At 36.0% G+C, this 18,145-nt stretch overlaps 1 protein-coding gene across 2 annotated transcripts in view; it reads left to right on the top strand.

The window, feature by feature from the left end:
* LOC149829474 (uncharacterized) overlaps positions 1–2,240 on the top strand; it is a 67,049-nt gene extending 64,809 nt beyond the window's left edge. For both annotated transcript variants that reach the window (XM_090015960.1, XM_090015961.1), the window contains one exon: positions 1,874–2,240. In XM_090015960.1, coding sequence (XP_089872086.1) covers positions 1,874–1,895 — 22 coding nt within the window. In that variant the 3' untranslated portion in view covers positions 1,896–2,240. The remainder of the gene's footprint in view (positions 1–1,873) is intronic.
* Positions 2,241–18,145: the final 15,905 nt, after the last annotated feature.

Consider the following 18,145-nt stretch of genomic DNA (forward strand, 5'->3'; position numbering starts at 1 on the left):
CGGCGGGGAGGGGAGACTTGTTTCCCACAGCCTTCCCCCCTTTTTTCCCATGGAACCCCTCCACCCTCACATGTGTCCCGCCATTTTCTGGCCAGTGCTTGGCCGAACACATGTGAGGGTGGTTGGGTTTCATGGGGAAGAAGGTGACCGACTGTAAAATGGCCATAAAAAGTTAGTTTTTTTATGTTTTTTTGAAAGAAAAGGAATGGCCAACAAATTTTCGATGGGTGACTTGCCGAAAAACATATTTTTCTTTTTTTTTTAAACGAGTTGGCCAGCCATCTACAGGAAAATGGTTGGGCCAATGTCGCCTGGCATGGGCAACACTGGCTCAATCATTTTCTGGTCGTTGGCTAGCCGAAAAATGGCTAGACACAGTTTTTCATTTTTTTTTAAGTTTTTGGGCATGGCCGGCCATTTTTCGGCCAGCCACCGGCGAAGAAATGGCCTGGTTGGTGTCGTTTGACAAGGGAAACACTGATCAGGCCATTTTCCTGCCAGTGGCTGGTCGGGAAATGACAAGCCTTTTTTTTGTTGTTTGTGACCAAAATTCTGAAAATCAGGTTTTTGGTCACCCAAACAGCCCTTTCATGTTGGTTTTTGGCAAACCAGGTTTGTCATATTCTTCGATCTTTGAATTATTTTTCATGTCGCCCATGTGCCATGTAGCTAAGGGCATTTTAATGATGACTTTTCAGCTACATTTTGAATTCACGGTAACGGCCGATTCTTTATCAAAATCTCTTTTTTTAAAATCTCTTTTTTTAGTTGGTGTCAGCCATTCAAAAAATAGCTGTTTTAGAGCCAAGTTTGAACAACTCTTGTTCAAATTGGGCTTGAGCTCATCTCGGCTCAAGCCCAAAATTTTGGTATGTAATTTAGTTCTTTTCTGCTTTACTTATTTGATTGATATTTAGGTTGATTTATGTAATTGCTTTACTTATTTGATTGCTATTTAGGTTGATATATTGCATGCATGATGAATGATATTATGACAATGTTAACTGTTGAATTATGACAATGTTAATTGTTAAAACTTCAATATATATATATATATATATATATATATATATATATATATATATAATTTTTTACATTTTTTCCCTGCCGCACCCCTGCACCCAAGGTTTTTTAAAGTGACGCAACCGCACCCATGTGACATAGATAAGAAACCAATTCAGGCTGTATCAACCCTATTCGGGCCAATCTGTTTTTTTTTATCACCCTGGAATTGCCCCCATATCGAAGCAGCGGGGCTGATTTGATTTGATTCTGACAGCTCTGGTTAAGATTTCCTATTTGGATTCAAAGAATTTGGAATGGATGCTGCCATTCTGTTGTTTTGGACTCTACCAGGTGTGAACCATCATGATGTCATGTTCTGCAATTATTTTTACTAGATAATCGCCGGTCATAAGGCCAGGCTTCATAAGAGAATTCAAATGGTAAAAGAAAGGTTGCATCTTATACATTTATCAAGATTGAAAGTAAAAATGATAAAACAATAATGAGAAATATTAACAAATTGATAATTTAAAAAAATATATAAATTAGTTTTATTTTATGGCTGTAAAAAGGGGGAGAAAAGACATTTTGGAGAGAGAGAGAGAGAGAGGGAGGGGGGGGGGGGTAAACAGTAACTCATTAATGTTTGAAAAAAATATAATGTGCCATGTAACACTTTCTTTTTTATGTAAACTCTATAAAAATGGCCATATAAATTTTTAATTGCATTCTCAACTCACATAATAAGAATGTCAATTAAGAAAAAGTTATAATTGCATTCTGTTTTATAATATTTAGGAAAGGGTAATCATTCATGCCTGCACATGCATGCTTATTTTTACCAGCCTAAAAATGGTGTTAACTGCAGGACTACAACCGTCAGATGTTGATTTCTGCGGCCATCATGACAAGGGTGGCGCCAATGAACAAACTTTATGAGCAAGATCTCTTCATTTCTCTTGTTACGCATAATAACTGGAGGAATCAGACTTCTTTGTCCTCCATTCTTGTGATTTTGTATGTTGCTCATGTTACAGATTGTGAGTTATAGTTCCCTAAGGCTACTATTGTATATGAAATATTAGAAACAGATTATTCATCCTCAACTGTTTGGGGTCAAATACATAGCGAGGAAATAAGAAAGTAAAAGGATGATTGACTTGTTGGTGGCAGAGTGATCATTTCTGGATTTTGTGCATTTGAGATTTTGATAAAAGTTATGGTGTTATGGTTAAGCATGGTTTTACATGGTATGGTCGACAATCTGTATCATGGGGTTGACTATGATTCAAACGCCCATAACCAGTCCTATGGATCGATGGCATTGTTTTCAGAGTGATGAAGAACAAGTTTAGCAGCAGCCCACAAAGGTTCCTGGCCGAGGGCGACCATTGTTTGTCAAAAAAAAAAAAAAAACGGCAGCTCATTCCCAACTGAAAACACTTTTTTGAGTGTAAATTTCAGACATTGGGGGTTGTCTTTTTTGCTGCAGGTACATTTGATGGCACAAAAAGAAAATGAAGGCACGACTTTCTCACCAGACGGGGAAAAAAGTTGGATCCCCCTTCCCTTGTCCAGCAGGGAGCTTGAAGGCCTCGAGAGATCCACTTAGCAGCCAGGTGTGCCAAATCTCTATATTTGTGCTACGCGTCTTTTGCATGAATCTTTGTCAAAGAGGCTCTTCTGCTTATTTTGACATTATTGAGTTCTCTACTGAAATCTTTGAAAATTACCATCCTGTTCTGCGTACTTTCAAGGAATCGATTAAAAATATATGCGATTCTCATCGCTTACCCTCCTCTCGGTTTTTACATCAAGGAACAACTCATTTTCCTAACACGTAACATCTTGGTGCATTCAACACTGTCACAAAGATACAGGTACGACCTGATACGTGACTGAGTTCGACACACATGTTGAAATCTCTTTCAAAAATAAGATAAGGTGACATGGATTTTTTTAATATTTTAATCAATAATAAACTATTTTTGATATTTTAATATATAAAATGTATTTTCACTGAAATATTATTAAAATTAACAAAATGGTATTTAATAATATTAAATTAGTGCTCATATGTGTTTGTGTCAATACTCGTGTCACCCACGACACGACCCTTAAATAGTGAAATAGGTCCAACATGCCCCCATTCCCTTTATATGGTTACGTTGTACAAACCACTAGGCAAGTGTAGTCATTGAAACAGGGCTTTGGGTACCTGGCCTGAATCAAGTCGGGCTCGGGCTTCACTTTGCAACACAGGTCTGAATAAAGTCGAGGTGGGCCCGGCCCGATTAGATAATTGGGCCCTAATCAGGCCGGGCCCGTGTGCAAAATGCACAGGACCTGACCCGAACCCAATTGTAACTAGGTCGGGTCAGGGTCGGGCCTCAACACGGGTCGGACCCTAATCGGGCAGGCCCAATGCCCACCCCTACAACTAGGGCTGGTGGATGAACTGAGTAGCTCATGACTTGGCTCGTCACAAACTAGTTTGTGATCAGTATGTATAGCCGGCAAGTTGAGCCATGAGCAGCTTGCTTAGCTTAAACAAGTCGAGTTCAAACGCAAGGTGTTTGACTCAAGAGAGCTCCTATAGATAAAAATATTTATATACTTATGTATAATATATATTTTAAGTAAAATATATAAAAAGAATAATATATAAGCTATAGGGAATTTTACGTTTAACTGGCTAATCTATGACAAAATTATGTTTAACCATCTGTCTTTCAAAAGTTTTTGAATAGGTGCCTATGTTTTCAACATATTGCTCATATGGCCGCTCACAATGCATTTAAAACTTTACAATATGAAGTATTGTGAGACATCAATTTTTAGCATTTTCAAAAATACATCTAAACATTGAAAGTTCATAATCCAAAATATCGCTCATTAAATGAATGATAAAAATCTAGTGGAAAATGAGCAGACTATACAACTAATTTGATGCAATTCCCTAAAGACTATAATTTTTTATATTCTCTCGATGACCAAAATCGCAAATATCCGGCATTGTTAAGATACTTTTACTTTTTGCAATTGCGAATTTATACATTTTTGCGATAAAATTGTATCGCCCGTTGAATATGTCCAACACCCACTTAAATCCAGAATCACATTTTTTTATGCGAATTTAGACCTCACGAACTCATTAATTTATTTGCGAAATCTCGATAAAACTAAAATCACTAAAATTGCAAATATCATACTATTTCGCATATAATAAATATTTTTGCATAAAAATATGTGTGAAACATCTCTCACAGATAACATACTTTCACTTATATCCTGAAATCACATAAATTTATGTGTGAAACTCCACTTAAAGGAAACCAACAAAATCACAAATATGCTACTTACATATTTCTTAAATTTTTATTATATGTGATTTTTCTTAATGGTTGTGATTTTGTAGAATCATATATATTCATTTTTATTCTAGGATTTATTCTTCTCATCTGTGTCTGCAAAGAACTTCTCTATAAAACCCTTGCAATAATTTTTACATTTCGAGGTCGTGGTATCATCGTTGTGACCAACTTCCCCATCTATAGTTTTGAAAGGTGAGTTTAATACAATATATATCTGTGTATCCCCATGCATATTTTTTAGGAGGTTGCGGTATCATCCTTATGATCAACTTCCGTTTAGGGTTCACTATGTTTACAGTTTTTTTCATAAAAATATATATTGTTGTAGATGATTTATGATTGTTTGTTTGCCCTTTAGTTAATATTTGTTATTCTTGTGTTGGTGTAATAGGGCTAGGTTCACTATGCACAAGCATTAAAAGGGCTAAAGTATACTATTGTTGTTGTAGGCAGTCAATGATGGCATCTAAAATGGCTAAAGTACACTACCTTAGATTTGATTACACTAATTAAAAATCTATAATGGTCTTCAAAAATATTACTTTTAATGAATTTACGGCTTTGATGTCTCATAAAATCGAATATACGGCTTTGACCCTCCAGTATAGTTATTCTCCAAACAACCAAGAAATATAGATAGATGTTGAGGAGGAGAAGGATGAAGAATCAATCTTATTTAGTGGTAATATTTTTTTTGAAGTATGCAAAGTTAATGGAGCAATTAAACAATGTGTGGTTGATCAATGGAATGATGTGAATCTCATGGAGAATGTGCATCTATCTCAAGCACTATATATCGATCTGAGTCATTTACCGATTATCTAATTGTCTCAAACAATAAATGGTACTGATGTTGTACATGATGAATGGATCATTGCAAATGATGTAGAACCACATGTGCAAACCAGTGCCAGTGATCTTCATCGCAGTAATCTGAATGACATGCATCCATCTTGAGCATACGATAATGCTAGGTACAACTATTTTTTATGTAATTTATGGTTGAGATATAGGTGTGATGATAAATGTGATATTTTGATGGTTAATCTTGAATATTGGAAATGCAAAAATGATGCATACATGAAAGTAAATGAAGTGATACATGCAATCAATTTTGAAGTAGTTAGTGAAACTGACAATCAATTAGTGATAGCAACAATCATGTTGACAGTGCAAAATCAGATGATATCAATGATGATAAGTATATCATGTCGATAGGAGAGGGTGAAAGCGATGCACTAATGGCATTAGAGAATATGAACCTTTGGTTCGCGTTTATTGGGTTCTTGTATAATAAAGAATAATTAAAAATCATTGAAGCAGAGACATCTGATTTATATAAGCAATTACGTAATAAAAAGCTTAATGATTATGAACAATCATAATAGCTATCAAAATACTCAACCGATCAAGAAATTGCTTTGGGCAAAAGGTTTAATGATCTCCATCACTATCATGAGTTTTTGAAAGATCATGTGATCATGAATAACTATAAAGCAAAATTCTTAAAGTGCTGCAATAACATTCATTGTCATATACACGAGAAAGAACGCTCATGTGACGATTGATTGCTTACATTGCATAAAGATACACAGAGCAAGTTTCTTTCAAGTGAAGAGGAATGATAGTTGGTGGATCACTGGGCAACCATGTAGTGAAGAAAGTGTCTTCTAAATGGATTTCAACTTTAATTCATAAATGCATGCACGATAACTCAAAGATAACTCAAATAGAAATCATGAATGACATCAATTACAAGGAATGTGTGGAGGTTACTTACAAATAAGCATGGCGTGGATGAGAACACACAAAGGTTGCATTATATGATTCATTTAAACCGCCTTTCAAAATACTTTCCACCTATTTGAATCATCTGATGAATGCTAATCGAGGATTGTTGGGGTATATTAAGACCGATCAAAAAGATCGATTTAAGCATATTTTCTTATCCTTTTGGTCAAGCATCAATGAGTTTTTGAAAAGATGTCTTCCAGGTCTTATGGTAGATGACACATTCCTAAAAGAAAGATACACGGGTATATTGTTGTCGGCACATAGTATTGATCCTTGTTGTGAGATATTTCGGGTAACATTTGCAATTGTTGATAAGGAGTGCAAAGATTCATGGTCATAGTTTTTAAAGGTATTAAAGTACGAATTCATATACCTTGATGAGTTTATAGAGAGGAGTATTGACAGTTATCTCCGATAGGCATCCAGGTTTAAAGTATGTTGTCCCCTACACATAGCCTACCTGTCATGTTGGATTTTGCATGAAGCATTTGATGACAAACTTTTCGATAAAATTTGGTTCACCGCTTAGTGTACTTTAGTGGAGTGCAGCTCGAGCAACCACAAAACAACAAATACAATTGTTTTCTTGACAAAGTTAAGGAACAAAGTATAAACACATACAATTATATTGTCACTAATGTGAATTCGAAGCATTAGGCTAACTATCACTTTCAAGTGAAAAGATATGGTTGCTTAATATCTAATATAGCAAAAGGCTTTAATTCATAGATTTTTGTCATATGTGACAAAGCCCTAATTCCATATATTAAAAAACTTTGTCTCATGCTTATGAAACTTTTTGACAATGATACAAAGTTTGTAGAGCAGCATATGACAAGCGTTATGGTGTTGAAGGTTAAAAAAAAGCTATAGGAACTGAAGAAAAAAGCACAACAAATACGTGTGCAAGTAGTGCATTGCCTCTGACAATGATACTAAGCTCATGACTGATCTCACGGCTACAATGTTGATCTTCAAAGGCACTTATACTCTTGTGAAGAGTGGCAAGTTATCAAGATTCTTTACGAACATGTGATCACATGCATTTTGTATGAGGGTAACCTACCAAAGGATTACTGCAATAAGTAGTTCAAAGTTGAATCATATCGAGCTGCATATAATCAATATTCATTCTTCCCGATGGCGGATAATCTCCTACACATCGCTCCACCTACTCTCATAGTTGTCTATCCACCAAAAGTGGTTCACAAAACAGGGTGATCTAAGGTTAATAGACAAAGAATTTGCATTTGTTTGTTAATTCATTTCATGCATGTACATGTTTTCACTTGGTAGTTCCTCATTTTACAGGTATGATTGTGGTATATTTGTCATACAATATATGTAGTACATGGGTAGAAAATGAAGATTGAACTGCACACAAGTATATATTTATAAGTTAGTTGTTCACTAGTTTGAGATGGTTGATGTGTTTAAAAAGTTATTTTCAACATGTCACATATATAAGAAATTGTATGATCAAGTTCTACAAGCATATGAAGGAAAGGGCTTCTAAGGGTACTAAAGTTAATGAAAATGAGGAGACATCAGTTAGAGAGGTACCAAAAGAGTCTGTCTAGCTAGCTGAGCTATGGACAATTCTGCACCTTTGTAATAGATCAAGTTAAACTTTGTAATTGAATGGATTAAGTTAAACTTTGACTATAACTTTGTAATGAAGCCCATGTATTGAATATAACTTTGTAATTGTTAAACTTCAAGTTATCATATTATATGCAAACCAACTGTATTTAGTTCTATGTTAATCATATTGACTGTCCAATTTTTGTAATTGTTAATGGAGAAACAGTTTTGCAAAACTGTCTGATTTTTTTTATCACTAGGAATTTTGTAAATATACTTCACGTGATTTTAGAACATATATGCGAACAAGTATGATATACGCAAATGAGTTAGAAATAGTTGTGAGAATTAGTAGCCGAAAGGGAAGCAGGTTGTGGACCACTTGTCGAAGAGAAAAGATAAAAAAAAATGGCCCTAGATTATGTGAAAATAAGCAGGTTGAGGACCACAACGGGTTTCTATATGATTCAAGAAATTCACAAAAAATAAGAAATATCACATATTTGTCATAGTTTCACAAATATTTAAGCATGATATTTGTGATATCTGGAGATTCTCAAATAACTTCATACGAGAGCATGCATATGCAAAAATGTAAGTTATTTGCAAAATTATTGGTAAGTATTTCGCACATAAATTTATGTGATTTCAGAATATATGCAAAAGTATTTTATTTGCAAGAGATGTTTCATAAATATTTTTATGCAAAAATATTATTATATGCGAAAGATTATGATATTTATGATTTTAGTGGTTTTAGTTTCATCGAGATTTCATAAATAAATTTATGCAAGTTTATGAGGTCTAAATTTGCATAAAAAATATGTGATTCTGGATTTAAGTGGGTGTTGGACATTTTTTGATGGGCGATACAATTGTGAAGGGTAAAAGTGTCCTAATGATATGAGATAATTGCAATGTTGGACATCAGGAGAATATAAAAAATTATAAATTTTTTAAGAAATCTCGTCAAATTATCCATACAATATGGTCATTTTTCGACAATCTAACATATAAAGTTCGATTGAAGAAAAACTCGATTGTTAGAGAAGGAACGATATTGATTGTCATCAGTTGTAGATTTTGGACCTTCCTTTGGTTGGATGGTCCTCTCTCTCTCTCTTTCTCTCTCTCTCTCTCTCTCTCTCTCTCTCTCTCTCTCTCTCTCTCTATATATATATATATATATATATATATATATATATATATATATATGAGAAGGAAGTATATGCCTATGGCCTTAGGTGCCTATGATAGCCTACTATGAGTGAAGGGGGAGGGGTTCAAGTTGTTTTTCCTAAATTTGACTGCACATGTATTCAACATGGTCGATTTGCTAGGAAATGACACTTGGATCATGGCTTTTCATTTTTTAAGCTTTGAATAATTATGATATTTATAAAAAATTTACACCATTGAATATCAAACCTTATCAAAACCTACCTATGCATCAGAATCAAATGATGCAAGAGTCCATTCCTATAAAATCAAACACATAGAACACATTTGTATGGTTGGGTTCAAGAAAAATAGGGAAAAGAACCCTTCAAAAGCCTAGTAGGCAGCGATAGGCACATATCGGTGTAGGCAGCTACTCTCTATATATATATATATATATATATATATATATATATATATATATATATATATATATATATATATATATATATAGAGAGAGAGAGAGAGAGAGAGAGAGAGAAATGGGTTTGTGCTAAATGAAATATGCTTATTGGGTTTTTTTTTCTGCTCTTTCATTGTTTTTTCGTAGTTCTAACCCCTGAAATGTGTTGGTCATGGTCGATTTACAAGGAATCAACACTTGGATCTTGTGTTTTTGATGGAAAAAAATGATATTTGGAGCCTAAAAAGATTTTGGACCGTTGATTTTCAAACGTTATAAAAACCCAACCATGTGTCAAAATCGAACACTTCAAGAGCTGATCCCTATAAAATCAAATGCATAGATCACATCTGTATGATCAGAATTTAAAAATAAAATAAAAAACCTGAAAAACTCATTTAGCACATTTTATTCAGCACCTATGCATTACTCTCTCTATATATAACGAAGAAGCATAAAATGATTGTACTATACGGGGGAAATAACACATTTTACAAAATACCCCACAATTTCCAAAATTTGCCCCATGTCCAAAATCATAAACAGCCAACTTTGTTATGACCTTTCTTGAATCGATTTTATGGTTCTTGAATGAAAGCTTGGCTTGAAATCAATATGCAGGGGGCGGCAATGGTGAAATCCATAGAAATGCGCATAAAAAATAATAAAATTAATGAAAATAATAAAGTAAAAGTCCTTACCTTGGGTTGTTGCACCAATGGAGGAAGGAAGGCTGCTGGAGGAGAGAGAAGGAGCAAGAAACAATGTGATAGAGAGCATCCAAATTGACCGCCTTTGGGGTCCCAATTTATAGCTTTTCAAAACCCTAGAATTAAGGTGTAATTATTGTCAAATGTTGACTTTTCAAACCTTATCAAATTAGGTTAACTAGGAGGGTGATTTTTGATAAACCCTAACTTAGGTGGGACTCTAACTAACCCTAATTTTCCTAACTAAAACCCTAGATAACTTAGGAGACTCCAAATGTGGCGCCACTCAGTTTTTCTAAAACCCTAATTTTTAAAACTTTAGAATCCTAAGTTAAAATCTAAAGTAAAAATGGAAATTTTAAAATCAAGTTTTGATTCTTCTAGACTCCTAACCTAATTAGAACACTGACTAACCCTAAGTTAACCCTAACTCTTTTAAATATGACGCCACCCAAGATGGGCCCCATTTGATTTTTCAAAAATGATTTTAAAACTTGAAAATGAAGGTTTTCAAAAGAGGTTTAGAATGAAATTGGTTTTGAAATTGAAAATTTTGAGTCCATCAGAGTCCTAAATGGATCAAGACTCCTCCAGATGTGGGGCCAACTGAGTGGGTTCCGCATCAGAGTTTTGAAAATTGAACTAAAGTTTGAAAAGGGTTTTGAAACAGAGTTGAAATCATCAGATGACAATCGAAGGTTTTAAAAAGAGTCCTAAACGAACTGAAACTCTAGACCAGAGTCCTAAACCAACTAAAACTCTAACATTTAAGTTTTTGAAAGCCAAACGAAGAAGTTTTTGAAAGATTTTCTCAAAAACTAGTAAAAATAAGTCAGAAAATACATTCAGGGTTAGAATCCTAATTTAATTGAAACTCTGAAATAGAGCCTTGAATCAACTGGAACTTTGCAAATGGACTAATTTTTGAAAGATGAATAAAAAGATTTTCAAAACAAGTGGAATTGAAAGTAAAAATGAGATTCATAATAGAGTCCTAACCTGATTAGGACTCTGGGACCGAGTCCTGAAATTTTAAAACTCTTTTTTTTTGGGTTTTTGAAAAAAAACAAAGAGGTTTTGGAAGATCTGTTCTTAAGCTGGTGAAGATAAGCAAAATACGAGATCAGAGTCAGAGTCCTGCTCAACTCGGACTCTATGATAGAGTCCCAGAATTTTAAAACTCTGTGATAAAATTATAATAATTTTGAAATTTAGTTTCTGAAAAGATAAATAAAGTGATTTTTGAAAGATTCTCTCAAAATTGAAGTCAGGGTCAGAGTCCTGATCCAAATGGGACTTTTGAATAGAGTCCTGGTTCGACTAAAACTCTGAGATTTTGACTTCTTTCAAAAGCTTTTAGAAGGTTTTCTCAAAAAAGGTGAAAATAGTAATGAAAGATAGAGTCCTGATGTGACTGAAACTCTGAAATAGAGTCCCAGTCTAACTAAAACTCTAGAATTTTGACCAAAATAGAAGATTTTGATAGATTTTGTTAAAAATAAGTAAAAATAGAGATGGAAGACGGAGTCCTACTCTGACTGAAACTCTGTGATAGAGTCCTAGTTCGACTAAAACTATAAGATTTTGGCTCTTTTGAAAGTTAGATGATAAGGTTTTTGAAAATGACTGGAAAACAGACACAAAGAATGAAATCGGGATAGAGTCCTAATCCGACTGAAACTCTAAAACAGAGTCCTAGTCCAACTGAAACTCTAAAATTTTGGCCAAAATTATTTTTTTGAAAGATTTTCTCAAAAAGAGATAAAAATAGAAGTGAAAGGTAGAGTTCTGATCCGACGAAAACTCTGGAAAGAGTCCTAATCCGACTGGGACTCTAAGATTTTGGCCAAAATGAAAGGAATTGACTAAGGATAAGACTACCTCTGATTTAAAACCAAATGGAATTTTGAAAAGGGTTTCAAAAATGTAAAAAGATGGAGTCCTGATCTAACTAGAACTCTGAAATTTTGAGAAATCTAGATAAAAGAAGTGATCCGAAAGTGACACCACCCAGATGGGTCTCACCCGAGAATTGAGATCAATTAAAATTGAGATCAATTAAAATTGAGTTTAAAATGAATCTAGATCATTTTCTAAGAAAAATATTTTGAAATATAAGATCTTGGGGGTTAACAAATGTCAAAATGTCGATTTAAAAACCCAGGTTTTGAAATTGATTTCAAAAGAAAAGTTTTAAAATTCGAATCTGGATTAAAATATTTTGAAAAACAGGATTGTTGGATCTCGATAATGCGATGCAATGTCATGAAATGATATGAGATAAAATGCCAAATGCATGCAGTGATATGCAATGACACATGAAATGCAAACCCTGAATAAGAAAATTAGAATCCTGAACCCCTGGCACAGATGAATAATTGAATATTTTTGTTCGAAGGCATGAATTAATGATTCAAATTGAGCTAAAATAGAGATTGAATCTTGATTGTGAGATAAAGTATTGAAATATGTTTTAAATTTTAGGCCATAAACAACCCTGGCTCAGATGTCGACCAGCTGGTTCCCTGAAGACTACAGAGAGTGGACGCGAGTAGCAAAGGAAAGGGCTTATGAATGAAGGTGAAAATTTTGGGGTGTTTACAACACCCAAGCATGAAAGTTGTAGATATTTTAGTTTTGAATCCGGAGAAACTAAAATCACTCGAATCTGACATCGTACAACTTCGATACGATTCAAACAAGATGGCAGACTGGTATAGTCTGAACAATCGTCCGCTGGTATAATCTAAACAATCGCCTCTGAGATTATTTTGTCTGTTTCAGGACACTTTTGACCATACAGATAGTCGATTCAACAAGTTTATCAAACATAAAAGTTGTAGCTATTTTAATTAATGATTCATAAAAATAAAAATCACTTAAATTGGAGTTTGTATGACTCTCATACCAACCAAACAAAAGGTCGAACTAATATAGTCTTGAACAATCACCCGAATGACTATTTTCTATATTTCTGACTATATTTGACAACCAAGATGAATGAATCAACAAATATACAAAACATGTAAGTTTTAGCCACATATGTTAGCTTTCCAACAAGATATTACACACAAATTTTTGTGATCTAGAATAGGGGATACACCCTAAACGATGTGAATGTGTTTGACACACAAATAGTCATAGAACCGTGTTAGTGTATACACACTTTTAATCATCTTTTTAGATTAATCATATTTAAATTTTTTAGGTTTACTATTCAACCTACACACACAAACACTTCTAATGTATTTCCTCTAATGTCAAATAACCCTTCCGCCTTATCTCAACTCCAATTTGTCTAGCATAGATTGAAACAAAGCTCAAGTTTTAAAACTAACTAACAATAAATTTTTCTCGTGATTTAAATTCGAAGAAATGCAATTTTTTTTAATAGACTAAATGCTAGATGTATTATAAACTGAGAGAATATATTTTCAAACCGGATAGTAGATAGTTTGACACAGTCCTTAATCTAACCATGGTTCAAAGCAACAGTCACACACAATATTCAAGGTGACTCCCTTAAGTGGAAGGCGAGAACAGGTGAACACCAACTTGACCAAGGGTACAAGTAGGTCTTGGACAGATCAACACAACAACATAATGGCAAGGTCTTCAATCGGTTCTTCAACAACACATGGATGGTCCTTTAATAGCACATGGATGGTCCTTCAACAACAAAGAGATATTTTCAGCAAACAGAGGTACCACCATGAGATTAGCCAATGTCGCTTTTCAGCATCACATTGAGCACAATTTTTGTAGCACCCTTCTTTTAGTTTTAAAAAGGTTCACACGACCAAGAGATGTCTTCACAATAGCTAGACCTTCACAGAGGGAACAACAACAGTCTTCAAGCAGGGAACAAGCTCAAACCTTCTCCAGCAAAAACGTCAATGGTGGAAGTCCTCCATTTCCATTTTTCCTTCTTCTTTCTTTCTTCGGATTTTTTTTTGTCAAAGAGAGAATAGCTTGCATGAATTTTCTGGAGCTATATGAACTAAGCCCAGTTTAGTTAAGGGTGGGAGGTGGTTTTCAAGGCCACATCTCATGTGGCCAATGCATGTCATTGATTTGAAAATTAGCCTAGAAAGCTTTCAAGGCCATCTCTTGTGTGGCCAATGAAAGAACACATCTTGAAAAGCTTTTATCTTCTTCTCAACAGTCAAAATAAAGCCATTCACGTTTTTTACAATGCCGTAATGCATTCACATGGCCATCTTTCACGTGACTACTGGGAAGACTCTATTTGAAAAGACTTTAAAAAACTCCCACATAAGAATTTCATAAGACCTCTTTTGACTAGGTCAACCCACATCTCATGAGGTCCATATTAGTCCGACCATAAGGGCACCAATATAGACCCATATCCAAAGTATTGGATCTTGGGTAAGATTCAATGCTTCAAATGGATCTAAAAAATTTATCTAAATTTCTTTAGATAAAAATTAAAATTGAAAAAAATAAAAATCTACCCAATAACCTCATACACCTCTTAGTGCCCTGAAATAATCCTACCGAACACCAAAACTATCCAGATCCATAAAATTTGGCTCCTAAAAAAAACACATAAATGATTTTAATATTCGCAAAATGGAATCACAACAAGAGGTATTTTCCAAGAAGATAAAAAATCAAAATTCTTAGAAATTAAAATGTGCCAAAATGATGGATTTACCCAGAAGATTCATTTGAACCTGAATAGGCTTGAATGAAATTGGATCTTCTAAAGTATTGCATCTCAGATCGAGTCTGAAGTGTTGGATTTGCATCCAACTCATCTTCAATGCTCTAGTAATCTGGATGCTCTGCATCATATTGCTTCCTCTCTCTGGTTTTCATTCATGCAAGGGCACCCCCATTGGCCCCCAATGCTGCTATCTCACACTCTCCCACGGTATCATGCTCTCCCAAACCCTCTCTTTCTTTTATGGCGGGATAGGGCAGCATTGTTGCCACCACCCTACCCTCTCACACTTTCTCTCCTCTCTCTCTCTCTCCCTTTCTTACCTCTCATCTTCTCTCTTCTTCCTCTCTCATTTTTTTCCTTCTTGCCCTCTTCTTCCTCTTTCATCCTTTCTTCTTGATTGCTCTCTTCTTCCTCCCGCGTCCTTACTTTTACTTTCTTCTTCTTGTCGTCTCTCCCTTTCTTCCTCTCTCCCCCTCTTTCTTTAATAGGTGGGATGGGATAGGCCTTGCTGCCATCGCTAGACCTCTCTCTCCCATCACCTTTCTCACCTCGTCAAGACCCAAACCGGTGAGCGCCTCTCCCTCTTTCGCGCGACGCTGCCTACAACAACACCAACCTGTAGCCTATTGCCCTCAGTCTAACTGGGTCAAGTTTGAGTGGATCAAGTTTAATTCGTCCCTGTTCGAATACCAAGCAGGCATCCCGTGTATGACCGACAACAAGTGTCTCCAGTTTTAGACTCTCTTATTTTGGATTTTTTTTGTTATTTTGGACACGACACCACTGTTGGCAACGATCTAAGGAGTTTGGAGATTATGGGTATATCAGAGTGCGCTTGGTGAAATGAATTCACGCGAACTCCCACCAAGTTTCTCGCATTCAGAGGTTGTCAATGGCGGTGGATGTTTTTGGCCTTGTAGTTTGAGGAATTGGCCTTTTTATTTACAGGTATCAAAGGGGACAAACAATGTTAGCATAGTAGATTAGACCCAAATACATATATGGCCATGATGTGAGCACAAGAAATGGTCATAAAGCTTACAACCGACATGGAGAAGCGCCTGACCAGTATCGAGCATACCCTCAAAGGGCAAGACAACCTCAGAGATTTAATAGCAGAGACGAAACACAAGATGGTAGCTCTTAATGCACGACTCACAGTGGCTGATGAGTGAGCAAAGGGGCTGAATGTCAAGATTAATAAGAGACATCAGATTGATAGATGAGTTGTAGAGGGTGTTGCACCAGGACTCTAGGCCCTATCAGACTCGTCACTTGAGTTTAAAGTTCCCAAAATTCTTGGAGAAGGACCCGATGAGCTAGTTGTTTTACATAAAGCAATACTTCTGTGTGGCCTAGATCCTAAAGGACATAGTACATGTGGCTTCCATTCACATTGAAGAGGAAGTGATACATTGATACCACTAGTTCAAGGGGACGAACAAGACACGAGACTGGAGGATGTTCTCGAGAATGTTGACGGTATGCTTTGGACCATCCACTTTCATGAACTATGATGTGACCCTCTCAAAGTTGAAGCAAACAAAGACAATTGTACAATATCAGGCAGAGTTCGAGCGGTTCAGTACATTGGTGATGGGCTGGCCAAAAATTGCATTGATAGGTACTTTTGTAGTCGGCATGGAGTGGGAGATTTATACTGAGATGCAGGGATGACAACCAGTTAAACTTCCAACAGGTATACGAGTTGGCTCGTTTGGCTAAGCAGAAGTTGTAGAGGACAACAAGCGGATGGTCACAATCAACCATGGTGATAGGAGGCAGTCAGACAGAGGGCAAATCGATAGGATCGACAACCGAGTCAGGGAAGGTTCCCATGAGGCTCAAACAGAAGAAACGATGGGCGACACACACTCTCTCATGAGCAGATGACATAAAGAGGAAAACATGCCTCTACTACAATTGTGATGAGGTGTGGTGGTCGAGGCATAAGTGCAAGATACTTTATTTATACGTGTATGAATTAGACAACGAGGACAATGAGGAAGTGGGTGCTGAGACTGAGCCAGAGGCAAAGGATTAGGCTAACAAGATTGCATAAATTTCTTATCATGCTCTTGCAGGAGTAGAGGTCTCCCAGGCTATGTGGGTATAGGGTGTGATTGAAAAATTGAGTATATATGTGCTGATAGACAAGGGGTCGATGCACAACTTTATTTGTGTGAAGATGGTCTATAAATCGAAGTGTGTTATGGTTTCATAGACACTGTTTGATGTGGTTGTGCATGACAGGAGCAAGTTGTGGTGCGATGCTCGCTGCCCGAAGGCCCCATTACAGATGAAGGACCATCATTTTGTAGTCAACTTGTTTGTCCTATGGAACTTTTGAGACATGAGGATGGAGTTTCAGCATGTAGGGGAGAGGATCACTATAGCTGCAACACTCTGAGCACCTCCCATTTAGGCTAAGTCACACCAGATGACCGAAGTCCTCAGGCAGGGAGATCACAGTTATATTTGATGGTGGCCGACATGACAACAGTAGAGGACCAAACAAAGATGCACCCAAAAGTTGGAGCAACCTACACCAAGACATGATGATATAGTCTTGCTTGTGGCAATTAAAGTCGAAGTTGAAGGTAAACCGATATTGGTGAAGGAATCTTGTTCACATACATTTCAAGGTTTCACACCTTGGGACAAGGCAAATTTGAAGGGGTGGGGAATTGTTATAGACCAACCTGGATTCGTTCCTTGTTCTTTTCCTATTTGGATCAATTAGATCCATTTAATTGGGTTTTGGAATCTTTGCTTTGGTTTGGGTTGTTTAAGATCAGATCCATCTTGGACCAATCCATATTTGTTTTCATATTTGCTATGGTTTATACTAGATCAGATTCACACTAGACCCAATCTGCCATTGGACTATTTAATGGGGACTTAGTCCTATAATGAAGGTATCTTGGAAGTTTTTGGAGAACTCCCCTCTCTAAGATCATGTTTTCTCTGTTATTCTCCTTTCACATTTTTTGAGGGTGCAATCATCGAGACTGAGGATCTCCCTTTGATTAAACCTATCATTTTTTATCATCGGGAATGTGTTTCTCCCTTCGATCGTGGCATCCACGATTTTCTCGGGATTCACGAGTGCATCAATGAGGTCTCAAGCCCTTTACATTTTTTAATAAATTTGTTAGGGCACCGATCCCAAGATCAATTCCCTATCATATTCCTCCTCTACCCTCACTTTGGTGAAACATCCTTCTAAGGTTTGGGTGTCCTGAGCCATGAGTTCATCCTATATTTCTTTCCTAGTTCCTTCCATAAATGTGTTTACCGAGGTTGGTTTGGGCCAATCCTTGCACATGATACATAGATCTTTGTAAATCGAGGGTCCAAACTTCCT

This window comes from Nuphar pumila, chromosome 8, assembly GCF_984573655.1.
Source record: "Nuphar pumila chromosome 8, dmNupPumi1.hap1.1, whole genome shotgun sequence".
NCBI classification, from domain to species: domain Eukaryota; kingdom Viridiplantae; phylum Streptophyta; class Magnoliopsida; order Nymphaeales; family Nymphaeaceae; genus Nuphar; species Nuphar pumila.